The 13,231-nt window shown below is 44.7% G+C and overlaps 1 protein-coding gene across 6 annotated transcripts in view; it reads left to right on the top strand.

Annotated features, from left to right (window-relative positions):
- Positions 1 to 13,231, top strand: part of SCUBE2 (signal peptide, CUB domain and EGF like domain containing 2) — a 63,108-nt gene that overhangs the window by 15,867 nt on the left and 34,010 nt on the right. For all 6 annotated transcript variants that reach the window (XM_064492584.1, XM_031460055.2, XM_064492586.1 and 3 more), the window contains 5 exons: positions 116 to 250; positions 4,784 to 4,909; positions 7,243 to 7,359; positions 8,120 to 8,209; positions 12,784 to 12,900. In XM_064492584.1, coding sequence (XP_064348654.1) covers positions 116 to 250; positions 4,784 to 4,909; positions 7,243 to 7,359; positions 8,120 to 8,209; positions 12,784 to 12,900 — 585 coding nt within the window. The remainder of the gene's footprint in view (positions 1 to 115; positions 251 to 4,783; positions 4,910 to 7,242; positions 7,360 to 8,119; positions 8,210 to 12,783; positions 12,901 to 13,231) is intronic.

Below are 13,231 nucleotides of genomic sequence, written 5' to 3' on the forward strand. Positions count from 1 at the left end.
GCAGGGACCTGCAGAGGGACCTTGTCTCTGCTTAGCAGGAGTCCCTGAGCTGCTGGGTGGGGGGCGGTGTGTGAAGCGGTCACAAAAGCAAAGGCTAAGCCTTCTCCCCCTCCAGATGTGGACGAGTGCCTAGAGAACAATGGCGGCTGCCAGCACACCTGTGTCAACGTCATGGGGAGCTACAAATGCCGCTGCAAGGAGGGGTTTTTCCTGAGTGACAATCAGCACACGTGCATCCACCGCTCAGAAGGTACCTCTGCTCTGCTGTGGGTGGGGGGCAGGGTCACATCTGAGAATCCCCCGACCTCAGTGACTCTAGAGGGGAAGCAGTGGGTATAGAAAGCCTGAGGACGAGTGGGCAAGCTATTTTTGCTGCAACTTCCTCACCTGGCAAGACAAGCGAGTTGGCCTGGGTGAGCTCTGAGGTCTCTTCAAACTCTCACATTCTCTGATCCTAATCTCTAAACAGAGTACATTTCAAACATGACTAGATGTCTCAGGAGAAAGGCCATGGATGATCTGCCAAGTTTTTCAAAAAGGTGCTGCAAGCCACAGCACCAAGTGCAAGCCTGCTCTGATCTCTGGGTGGGTAGGGAGGGGGCTGGAGCCTTCCTGTGGAGACTCAGTGAATTGCCCCATTTTCAGCCCCGGTCGACCTGGCCTTCCCTGTGTTGGGCATTTTTCAACTCTGAGCCTCTGGGATTCCAGAGGGCAGGTAGACCCCTCCCTAGACTGGGGGTCTCTGTACTATGGTTTCCTTCACCCATGTTGGCACTTACCTTTCCTCCATAAGTTTGCAGAAAACTCTTCTCTTCTAATGGCTTCATTCTCCCTGCTTTGAGTTTATACCTGTGTTATTCTTCTATTAGTTCAGTGGGTTCTCAGGAGGGAGAAGCATTAAGTACTTGTGGCCAATCAGCTACTTTTAACTCGATGATGTGCCTTTAATTCTTCTCTGCTCTTTCTTAAGCCAAAGAGCCGTGTTTTGATGGCTGGCTGTCTCCCAAGGTTGCGTGGGCCTGTTTTTAAGGGAAGTGCCCAAAATACTAGACCATTAACTCCTTTTAACATGTGCTGCTTGTTCATTCTCATCACTTAAGAGTGGGGTGATTTTAAGTTCTTCTACTATTTGATCACAGATTTGTAGATTCATTGTTTTAATCATGGTTTTAGTGACTTTTCAAGGGTTTCTTTGTGGAAGATGACTTTTGCCTCATTTTCCAAGAACGATGGCTCCTTCCTTATACCTAACCAGAAAGCCTATTCGGGTGCTAAGAAGAACGGTCAGAGAAAGGATGAGTTGGGTGGCCCTAATCACCCCAGCCTACTCACTGTCAGTGTTTGAGCTGGGTGGTCACGGACTCCAGCTCTAATCGGGTGGATCTCTTATCTCATGCAGATATGGCCCTTGATTGGGTACCAGTCAGGTTTCGTTCTCATTCTCCTGCCAGGTTCTCTGGACTCTTTGGTGAACTCTGCATCTGATCTGAGAATTAAGATGCCAGCAACACGAATGATCCAGATCTCAGGGCCTCTCCTCTTTGATTGCTCAAAGCTGCTTCCTGGGAAGTCCCTCTGACTTTCTGTTCAGATGGCAGGGAGGGAGGTGGGACTCTGTAGGTCAGGCCATTGCTTGAACACCCCCAGTGTGCATCGTGCCCCTCATGAAGCCACTCTTCATCAGCTCTTACCCTTGCTCTTCCAGAGCAGTGGCTCAGCCCCTGTCTCCTGTCCCGCAAGCCCCCTGGACTGATTACAGACACAGAGTCTGTGTCTGTATTTACCAGAAGTAAATACAAGAGCAATTCCTTTCTGCAGTCTGTGTTTTCTAAATTTTCTACACTTCAGACATTCTTAGAACCCCTGAAGAGCATTTAAAAATGAGCATATACGTCTGGAGCTAAAAACCAAAATCCAAGAATTTGAGTTGTGGTCTGGAAGCGTTCTCTGTGATTTTCTGTTGTGTTTCGACCTGATTGCTTGGCGAATTCATGGCGGGGGCGGGGGCCAGCGGATTAGAGTGGTCTGTAACTGACCCTTGTATCTTAGGGTTTTAACTCTTCAAATAGAGCCATCTGTAAACAGTGTTCCTTTAGAATTTTCTCCTTTATATGCACATTAAACCCTTAGAAATTGTATTAAAATAGACTTTAAAACCCACAGTTGATTCTCTGAAAGTGGTTGAAAGAAGGCAAACACTGCAGGTTAGTATTTGCTAGTGTTGCTGTTGCTGTTTTTAATAATTATTTACTAAGTTTTCTTCAATATAGGGGATCATAATAGCTGATTCTTGGGAAACACAAGTTATTGGTTTTTTTCATCCTTCAAGACCCCAAAGCCCTGCTAAAGAGACTGTGTGTTCTCACCCATGTAATGGGGGTAGGCTGGAGAGAGACGCACCACCCCTGCCAGCCTTTGTCCCTATTCATGGGTGCTCAGGCTCTAAAAATGAGCATCCCCCTTTTGTTTTGTCTTCTCTGAGAATATTTTTAGATGTTTGCACCGCTGCCTTTTCAAAGACATGGGGAAGGCAGCAGGGCAATGAGGAAGCGGCTGTGCTCTTAGCAGGGGCTGTTTCCCCCTTCCCTTGCCCTGTTTGCTAGGCATAGTTTTATTTGGTTTCCAGAAATATTCTTCAGTGAAACCCTGAGTCTGGGGACCACCAGAATTGGGTATTTCTCATGTTTCTGAACTGTTAACCTCCTGGTGAACTAACAACCCTAAACACGACTGCCAGGCTAGTTTCTAGGGGGAGACTGGAACCTCCCAGTTTGGACCAGATCCATCTGCCTCCCCTGGCAGTGGCCTTGTTTTGAGTCAGGTTACTGTGAAAAGCCTTGAGGTCACCTCTTGAAAAGCCCTTAGCATTTCCAGAGCCGTTTAAACCTCCACTATCTCCTGGTAACTTTAGGTCTTGCTTGATACGATGTGACAACAGGGGGCAACTTCTTTGTGTATCCCCATGGTATTTGGCACACCATCAGTTCTTATGAAATATTTCTTGTGTAAATGAATTGCTCTGAGGCAGTAAAGGTCACTTTGCAAATGTCTTAACAGACTTGTAAACAGAGTGAAGAAGAAGAAGAGGAAGAAGCAGCTGGCCTGTTTGGGAGTATACTTTGCACGTGTTACTGCTGCCTTTTCTTGGGCCCTGTTATGTTTCTCCCTAGGTGCTCCTGGAGCTTGTTATTTCAAATGCTCTGCTGATGCAAGGACAAATGTAATGCTTGCTGGGCCTTTCTAGGAGGACAGGACACTGCTCCTGGAGGCAGCTCTCACCTTCTTGTGCCATCTCAGTCCTGGGAGCAAACAAAGTCTTCAGAAATCACCAGCCAGAGCAAAGAGAGAGCTTTCTGCCCACCCCGTGCAAGCCTCCTTCTGTGTTAATTGACAGCAGCCCTCGGCATGGGTGAATGAATCCCAGCAACTTCCAGCGGATTGAGTGCTTGAGTTCAAACAGCTCATAACTGTCAGATAAAAAACAAGATGGTTTTAAGAGAATATGGGATGTATTAACTGTTGTGCTGTCTTTCGGAATAGGAATAACATCTGTTTGTATTAAAACAATCATTCCAGTTAAGCATAGATCAATGGCCCCATAGTGAGATTTGGAGAGAAATGACTTTTGACTTCATTAGAACCAATTGGCTAAGGTTTTCAGGACACAGCAGAGAACAGTATTGGATCGTAGAGAAGTTGAATGAAAAGTTTTTGTACTCATGTTAAAACAGTGCCACTTTCAGTATTAGAAAGTATTATGTTAGTAGAGAATCCCTGAGAACAAAATCCCTACCCTCAAAGATGTTTTAGAGTTGCATTGCACAAATGGAAAGAAGCATCACATGAATATGTACTTATTAATGTCATACAAACCAGGCAGAGGTTTTGAGGGTACTCTGGAGTGTAAGAACAGTTCCTTCAGAGTGCTGGGAGGTGGCAAAGTCCTCAAGAATTGGTATTGAGAAGAGGCATGAGGCTGGCAAACCACACAGATGTCTACTTTGCTATGACCTCATCATTTAGATGCATGTTAAACCATCCAGGAAAATAACCCCCTTCCCACCACAGTTACCACAAGATCAGGCCCAATGAAAATTATAGTATGCCTGAAAAGGATTTCACAGCAGCTAAAGGCAACCACATGTATGAGGTCTCCCTGCTGTCTCTGCTGTTGTGCTCCGAGCCTGCTGAGGGAGAGCCCAGCGATAAGTGAAGGTGGTCACATAAGGGAGCTCCCTGGGCAGGTGTCCAAGTGGTGATGCCAAAATACGGTAGTCACAGTCACTTCCAAAGTGTGGATTTGGTGGGGGTAGAAAGGAGGGTTGAAATTTTCTGAAAATCATCTTCAGGAGTGTGTGAAAAAGCGGGGGCTCAGTCAGTCTGCAGATTTCTGTAGAGAGTCTTTTTATCTCCTCCCATTCTTGACCGGCATGGATAACAAGATGGCAGAGATAAGAGTCTGAGGACCAGTTCCTGGGGTCCACAGGCTCCGATTCCACACCCAGCAGAGCGCTCCTGGTGGATCCTTTCTTTTCAGTGTTTTGGGAGGGCTCCCACCTCTTTGGGGGAGTGGAAACATGCTAGCTCTTGGGTGACATAAGAAATTTTTTATATCTCTGTTAATTGACCTGGCTTCATTTGAATGACATATTCTTCTAAAATGTGGGGCTGATGGACACCCAGGCAGGCAGGTCTGTGCCCATCCCCCAGCCCCTTGAGGCACCCCGGGGGGCTCAGGGTTCTGACGCAACCCGCTCACCGGCTGCATGTTGTTGTTTTGCAGAGGGTCTGAGCTGCATGAATAAGAATCACGGCTGTAGTCACATCTGCAAGGAGGCCCCAAGGGGCAACGTTGCCTGCGAGTGCAGGCCTGGTTTTGAGCTGGCCAAGAACCAGAGAGACTGCGTCTGTAAGTACAGACTGGCGCACACCCGCGCTGGGAACCATCCTGCTCCAGAGGTTGTCTTCTGCAGCCCAGTATCAGAAACATCAGGGAAGGCAGCCAGCATGAGACACTGACTTCCACTGAGGCTAAGTTCACTACACAAGAGTAGACTCCCATAGGGAAGGGAAATGAAGTTTTCTAAAGGAACCAGTCAGAAGGAAATAACATTCAGGACTAAGAAGTGTGAATGATGGGGACCAGGTCTCCCTGTTCCCACAGAATAAAATCAAATTTCCTTATCTGGCAGCTCTTTGCTACCTGGTTCCTGCTTCTTGTACAAACCTCATCGGCCTCCTTTCCCCAAACACCAAACCCCCTGCCCTTTGGAGAACAGCCCTTGCTCTTTCATGCCTCCAAGGCTTTTCCAAGCCTTCCTCCCTTCCTGGCTTGGTAAATTCTCACTCAACCTTTAATAGCCTGCCTAACTTCTAATAATGTAAAGATAATACCTACTGTGGGGGGAGTGTTTAATGTGTGCCAAGGTTGTCCAAAGAGGTACCATAGTCCATTTAATTCTTACAGCCACCACCCTATGAATGAAGTATTCTTATTTTCATTTGAGAAAATTGTGCAGAAGTTACAGCTAGAAGGTCACACAGGGAGGAAGTGACAAATGTAGGCTTCAGACGTAGGTCTGCCTGACTCTAAGGCTCATGCTCTTAATCACCATGCTGCACGAGCTCAGAAGCCTTCCCCAGTGGCCTCAGACAAGGCAGCCAGTTTGTGTTTTGGCTCCCACAGCACTGTATATTCCTCCATTATAGCACGTGGCACTCTGGGTTGAATTGTGTGTTTCTGTGTCTGTCTGCCCAACTGTGACCCCTCCAAGTCAGGGATCTTGTCTTATTTTTGCCTCTTGGTCTTCCCTTGGTGCCCACCATGAGACATGCTCAATATGCATTTGTTTGACGGATGAGTCAATACATGGTGTACACAGTCCAGATGCAGCTGCTACACAAGATGAGACACAATAATAACTCCAACGGATAACAGGAAGTAATCGGCCATTAAAGGTGTTCCTAAACCACGATTTATATGAGAGGAAGCAATGAGGGTTTCCTTTTAGGAACTCTTCCCCAGGCCATGAACCTTCTAGAAGACTGCAATTTGCTAGGAATGATTGTTTACAGTGAGTAGACCTCAGAGATGGGGAGGCAGTTTTGCCGGTGAGAGACTTCTATCCGTTGTCTCCATCACAAAGCAGAGTGCAGCCTTGAAGCCTGACAAACCAAGGCTGATGCCACCATCACCAACAACAGGTTCTGACAGCCTCATAGGGCCCGGAAAAGTGGGGCTGGCTCCAGGTGTCCTCGAATGGAGGACCCAGGTCTCCACAGGAGACTCACCTATGGAGTGAGACTCTCCACATTTCACATGTCAGGAGCCAGTAGAATACCTGAAAGCTTATTTTTAAACATTTAAATGTTTTTAAGATGTCACTGCTCAAATAATACTATAATCAAACCTGAGGAAAGAGTCAAGAAAAAAATTCCAGAATTCCATCACATAATCAGTTGTCTTGCTTTTTCATATTCCTTTTTAGTTGTTACATGCATACACAATTTGTACACAGCTGTAATCACAGATCAATTTCTTTCTCATGGCACAAATATGTTTTTAGTTCTTTTAAATGACTGTGTAAGAATTTAAGTATGTAAAGAAAATATTATAACTTTTCCCTCTCCCATTTCCTTTGCCAGAGGTAACCACTGTTCAGTTTGACAAATAGATAGGTTTGTAGTTGGCTTTTTTTATGGGGCGGAGGCTTATCATTAATGTGTTCATACAAAGTCTTTGTAATTATTGGTTAATGTTGCATTAACTATGTGCAAAGAGTCATCATTTCTTCTGATTACCCTCCCTTCTAACTAATCCAGATGGAATCTGATGAGAGAAATCCTAACACATACATACAAATTAAATGTTGTCTGTCTGTTCCAGTCATAAAGTGCTACAGCATTTCCAAATGCCCCAGTACTTCTGATAGAGCAAAGCAGTAGTTTAGAATCTTTTGGTATAATTTCTGTTAAATAGTGAAAATGTCCCCCAACCTTCCCATCTGTCTTCCTATATAACATTGTTCAAATCTGTCATTCAGCATTTCTACCAGTCATATTGTGACTACGTGTTTACATAGACAGGGATGTGGCCTGAGTTGAGGTTCTCTTATGCACAGTGCCAAGCACGTGCTAGGTGCTCACGTACTTCCTGAATGGAAATCAGAGGTCTTCTGGAGCAAATGCAGCCCCAGTAGTGGAAATCTCAGTGTTTTATGTATTGATTCATTTTCTGCTTAGTGACCTGTAACCATGGAAACGGCGGATGCCAGCATTCCTGTGAGGACACTGCTGAAGGCCCAGAGTGCAGCTGCCATCCACAGTACAAGATGCACGCGGATGGGAGGAGCTGCCTTGGTGAATGGTGACCCCTATACTGGGTTAGGGTCTGCCCCAGCCTGCTCAACCCGAACCCTAACCCTAACCCTAACTATTCATAGGGTTTAGTACCAGATGCAGGCTGTTTCCAGTGCATTTGCCCTCAAACAAGTCCCATGCTGCTTCACATAGGGCAGAGAGAGCAGTCCATGACTGGGATGGGGTCCCTTTCTCCCCGTGAGATCTTGGAAAGCTCTTTCCCCTCTTCTGGACTAGGCTACTCTTAAAGCTGGTATTCTGGGGACTGGGACAACACATCCCAAGAGGCCAGGATAACACAAAGTTACAGCTAGCTGTTTGTGGTGACTCAGTGGCCTTTGCCATCAGCAAGAGTCAGGGTTGCATATTTCTGGCAGGAGGCCTGCCCTGCCCTACATGGGGTGTTCTTTGCTAGCTCCATTTTAGAGGTTCGCCCATCCAAGATTCTTTTCGTCCTGGACTAGGGGTTCTGGAATGACTCTGAAGCTTGCATTCCCTAGTGTCTGTGGTCAGTACAGTATAATAAAAAAATCTTTTCAAAAAAAGAAATCTTTTCCATATTTAATGTTTTTAAGGCTCTGTGGCCATTTGACAAGCTGTGTTTCCCACAGAGCTTCATTGTAACACATTTTTATTGAGTGAACAGAGTCACATATCTCACATTGTTCTCATGTCTAGGATTTCCGTGGATGTGGCTGTGCGCTGGATGAACAATCTGACTCATTCAGCCTAAGAACTGTGCTCTTTGCGTCTCTTGCAGAGCGCGAGGACGCCGCTCTGGAGGTGACGGAGAGCAATGCCACATCCGTGGCGGATGGGGATAAACGGGTGAAACGACGGCTGCTCATGGGTAGGCGCCTCACCCCTCCTCCCGCGCCACTGCCGCCACTGCCGTTGTCTCTTCCCCTCCCCCACTTACTGCGTCTGTCCTGCAGCTGGGGCCCGTGTGCTCTCAGACCAGCTGGACCAGAGTCAGCACTCCTGTGAAGCCAGGGTGTGTCTGTTCTCCACTCCTTGCTGTGGCTTAGTCACCATACAAGACCCCTGGTATTGCGGGGAGAGTGCCAGCTCAGCTGTCGAATAGCCAGCCGGGTTAGCATCCCAGCGCTGCTGGGACTGGCGGTGAGACTTGGACACACTGCCCGGAGCCTCTGTGTCCTGGTCTTTCCCTGAGATGGATGTAATACAGTTGACCTCTTAGGGTTATCAGGAAGCTCAGTTAAGACAATAATATGCAAAAGAGCCCAGAGTCCAATGCCTGGGACTTAGTGGGTGGTCAGTGCATGTCAGATCCCTTCCTTTGGAGTAACTGTGGCAAGAGAGGCACTTTGGGCAGCCCCTACTTAGCATGGCGATTTGGCTGGGTTTTTGTCCACTGAGTGTTCTATTTCAGACTCAGCCTGTGTTAATGGCAGAAGAGATGAATGGAGAAGAGTGGCACTTGGCTGGGGACACAGGAAGGTCTGACAGCAGGTCTGCCAGCAGAGCTGGAGTTGAGAGCAGATGTAGAGGCGGTGGCTGTTGGGGTGGGAATCACACAGATGCTTTGACATGATTATTCTGGAGAAAGCTTGGCTTGAGCTAAGCAAAACTGATCTTTGATAGCTTCTGGATTTGATAGTCAGGTAAGATACAAAGCAGCCATTAGTTAACAGACAGGTAGCATTTCTGGGCTCATTTCTTTTTAACATTTAAGTATAGTTGGTTTACAATGTTGTGTTAGTTTCTGGTGTGCAGCATAGTGATTCAGTTATACATATATTCTTTTTCATATTCTTTTTTCATTATAGGTTATTACAAGCTATTGAATATAGTTTCCTATGCTATATAGTAGGAGCTTGCTGTTTATCTATTTTGTATAGAATAGTTTGTATCTGCTAATCCCAAACTCCTAATTTATTCCTCTCCCCCCTTTTCCCCTTTGGTAACCATAGTTTGTTTTCTGTCTGTGTGTCTGTTTCTGGTTAGTAAATAAATTCATTTGTATCACTTTTTTTCTAGATTCCACATATAAGTGATATCATGTAATATTTGTCTTTCTCTGTCTGACTTACTTCACTTAGTATGATAATCTCTAGGTCCATCCATGTTGCTGCAAATGGCATTATTTCATTCTTTTTTATGGCTGAGTAGTATTCCATTGTGTTTATATACCACATCTTCTTTATCCAGTCATCTGTCAATGGACATTTAGGTTGCTTCCATGTCTTGGCTATTGTAAATAGTGCTGCTGTGAACACTGGGTACATGTATCTTTTCAAATTAGAGTTTTCTCCAAATAATGGGGCTCTCTTCTGCCCCATTAAATTATTATTTTTAATTGCCTTAAAATAGTACATATGAATAATATAAAAACCTTAAAAACTTAATTAGTACCATTAAGCTTGTAATGGAATACACCATTTCCTTGTCTCATAATTTCCCATTTGCCAAAAGCAGCAATTTTAAATTCTCCTAGTTATTTTTTCTTCTCCTGACTCCCCCTCCCCCATCTTTCTGAAAAGGGAGTGTGTACAGTTATTTCTTGATGTAGCAGTTTTAGATATTAGCTTTTGACTTCCTGCAGAAGACTAACTTGTAGCTCTTCTGTCCGCCTCCCTTAGTACACATGCACTCTCCGCCCCCAGACCTTTAATATAGTTTTACAATTTAAATCAACATATGTGTTTACATACTGTGAATACCTAAATATGGTTCACCCCTGAGTCATGTAATGTGCTGTGATTGTATCTTCTTTGTTTGCTTAGTTTTCTAAGTACCTCTTACCAATTCTTCTGCAAATTTGTGACAGAGCTCTAGAACCCTTTTTCAGTGTGTTCAAACACAGCAGGTAGCTTATCAATTCCATTTTCTTCTTTAAAAGTTACTTCTGAAGCTTCTACCCTGCGCTAGTGGGGCCTGACCGCCGGGCTGGCTGCAGGGCTGTCATCGTGGCCGCTCCCTGAACACCAGCTGGGAAATCCCTTCCCCACGCTCCTGTTTTGGTAGAGCCCGTGTCTTCTCTTTTGTCCATTTACATGTGTAGAAATAGATTTTTTAAAACTTTGCATGGCTGTAAATGCCCTTATATTCTACCTTCACACTTTCTTGAGAACTTGGCTCAGTAAAGAATTCAGAGTTGGGAAGAATATCCCATCAGAGTTTTGAGCATTCAGTGTTGTTCAAGAAGTCATTTTCATTCTTGATTCTTTGTATGGAACCTACAAAAGCTTCTCTCTGGGTATTTTCAGGGTCTTCTAGTTGTCCCTGGTGATCTGAAATTTCACAACAGTGTCCCACACTGTGGAATTTGTCCCACTTGTTACACGGAGCACTCAGTAGGCCTTTTCAAGAGGGACATTTGCATCCCTTGGTTCTAAGAAATTTTCTTATATTTTTCCTTTGATAATTTTCTTTACTCCATTTTCTCTGTTCTTTCTCTCTGAAATTCCTGTTAGCTGGCTGTTGTAACTCCTGGATTGCTTCTCAAATTTTCTTCTCTTTCCTCTTGTTATCTTTGTTCTTCCTTCTAAGAGAGCTTGCTTGCTTGCTTTCTTTCTTTTCTTTCTTTCTTTCTTTCTTTCTTTCTTTCTTTCTTTCTTTCTTTCTTTCTTTCTTTCTTTCTTTCTTTTTCTTTCTTTCTTTCTTTCCTTCTAATCCTTCTATAGGGTTCTCTTAAAATTTTGGCTTTCATATTTTAATTTTTCAAGAGTTTTACTTTTTTTGTTGTTGTTGGGACCTGTTCTTACCCATGGATACTTTTCTTACCTCCCTGAGGAAGTTAATTATAAGATTTTCTAACTTCTCTGTTGTTCCCTGTATTATCTTTATTTCCTTCAGGTTCCTTTTCCTCTGTTTACTTGATTTGGTGTATTTATTTCATATTAGAGGCTCTCCTGAAATGTCTAGTAATTCTCACTAACTTTTCTTATTTTATAGTGAAACACTAAAAAGCCAACTGGATATTCTGTCACCTGGTAGGGCTTTATGCTTGGGTGACTAGGCAGTGGCTTTGTCATTTCATTTGGAGATCTTCAAATGCCAATATTTATAGGTCTTTTCACTTGGGCAGGTGGAGATGAATCCTTCAGTCTCCTGCTGGGGGTATAGGCTTGGCTGCCAGCTCTCTGGGAACTGGGGCGGTGGGGGTGGGGCTGAAAGTTTGAGACCTCTCTTTTCACAAGGTAGACTTTGACACTGCCTCACCCTCCCTCCTCTGCTGCTACTGGTGCCCTTGAGTCCAGGGCTTCTCTGGTCTTACTTTTCCAGAGGATAAATGTGTCTGCTGTAGCCCAAATCGGGATGGGCTGTGGGCTGTGGAACTAAGATGGCTATCTGGAGGCTTATTTGTTATAGACTCTCAATCCATCTTCCTGTTCTTAACTCCGTCCTCACCTCCTCCTCTACAGTAACATTAGTCCTCAATTCCTGAGCCTCTCTGGGATTCTGAGGCTCACACGAGCTTCCCACTTGTTGGCATCCTCTGCATACTGCTAGTGTTGAACTTCCTGCTATTCCATTGACATGCCACTTCCAAATGTGACAGATTTCATCTGTTGTCTTCTATTTTACTTGTCCTTAAGGATGTATACTTAAAGAATCTATTTACTCTCATTTCAGTGAGGTTTTGAGAGGAAACAGAGATAAACATGCATGTTCTGTCTGTCATATTTAATCAGAACTCATCTTGCCCCCTGAGGCTTTACAATGAGGTAGCTCTGGAAGTAGAATCAGTTTCTGGATGCCTGGATGCTAGCAGTTGAATGAATGGCATTTGTCTATTACTTGGAATTACTGTATGATATGCAGAACTAGGAGGCCATTAGCTTGTTGTTCCTCATCTCTATAAGTGTGATTTAACAATTGTGGCTGATTTTTCATGTAATTATGACAAGTCTTTCTCCTCTAAAGGAAAGGTAGACTTCTAATAGGAGTTAATTGGTGATTGCAAGGATGAAGTCATTCATCTACAGCAAGGGAGTGGTTGGGGTGGACCACGTTTACCCTCTCTTGCTTTGTCCATTACTCACCTTGAATACAGAAGGTTCAGGATGAGGGAAGGAGCGTCCCCCCTTTGCTCTGTTCTGCCAGATGTCATACTTAGCAGGTCACTGGCTGTAGACCAACAGGAACTTCTAGTGGCTTCAAATCTACCAGTAGAGAGGGAAGGCTTAGCAGGTTGGCAGAGGCATATTCATCCCTCATGCCACCCTGTCAGGTTTCCCTGAGAGATGTCACTTATTTAGATGGGGAGGAGCTGCACCTGTTCTCCTTCTAACTCACCTGCAGCTGGCAGAGACTTGGGGTATGACCGTGAGTACTCCACATGCTTCCTGATTTTCATGAATTTCGTCAAATGTTAATGCTGCATTGATATCCCTTTCCTCCCAGCTGTATCAGCACTTCTTTAGGAAGCTAACTGCCTTTTTCTTCCCTCCTTGGCAGAAACATGTGCTGTCAACAATGGAGGCTGCGATCGCACCTGTAAAGACACTTCAACAGGTGTTCATTGCAGTTGTCCCATCGGATTCACTCTCCAGTTGGATGGGAAGACCTGTAAAGGTAGCCTGTGCCTCTCCATGCTGCCAAGGTGTGGGGAGAAAGGCAGCTTTCCCCCTCCATGCCTCCTGAGTGACTCCAGATTTGCTTATGATTCATATTGTTCAAGTGGAGGCTTCTCTTCCTTGGGCTAGTAAAAGGTTATAATTGAGTAAGCTTAATTAGAGCCACCTTAATTACACTAACTGTTGAGAAGGTCAGCTTCTACAAGCATCAAATGATCCATTTCAGGCAGTGGCCTTATTAGAAAAAAAAAAGCGGTGTTCAAGGAAACATTCATTTGCAGGAGATAATAATCATCATATCACAAATAACAGCCTAGAGATTATTATAT

The sequence above is a fragment of the Camelus dromedarius genome, chromosome 12, assembly GCF_036321535.1.
Source record: "Camelus dromedarius isolate mCamDro1 chromosome 12, mCamDro1.pat, whole genome shotgun sequence".
NCBI classification, from domain to species: domain Eukaryota; kingdom Metazoa; phylum Chordata; class Mammalia; order Artiodactyla; family Camelidae; genus Camelus; species Camelus dromedarius.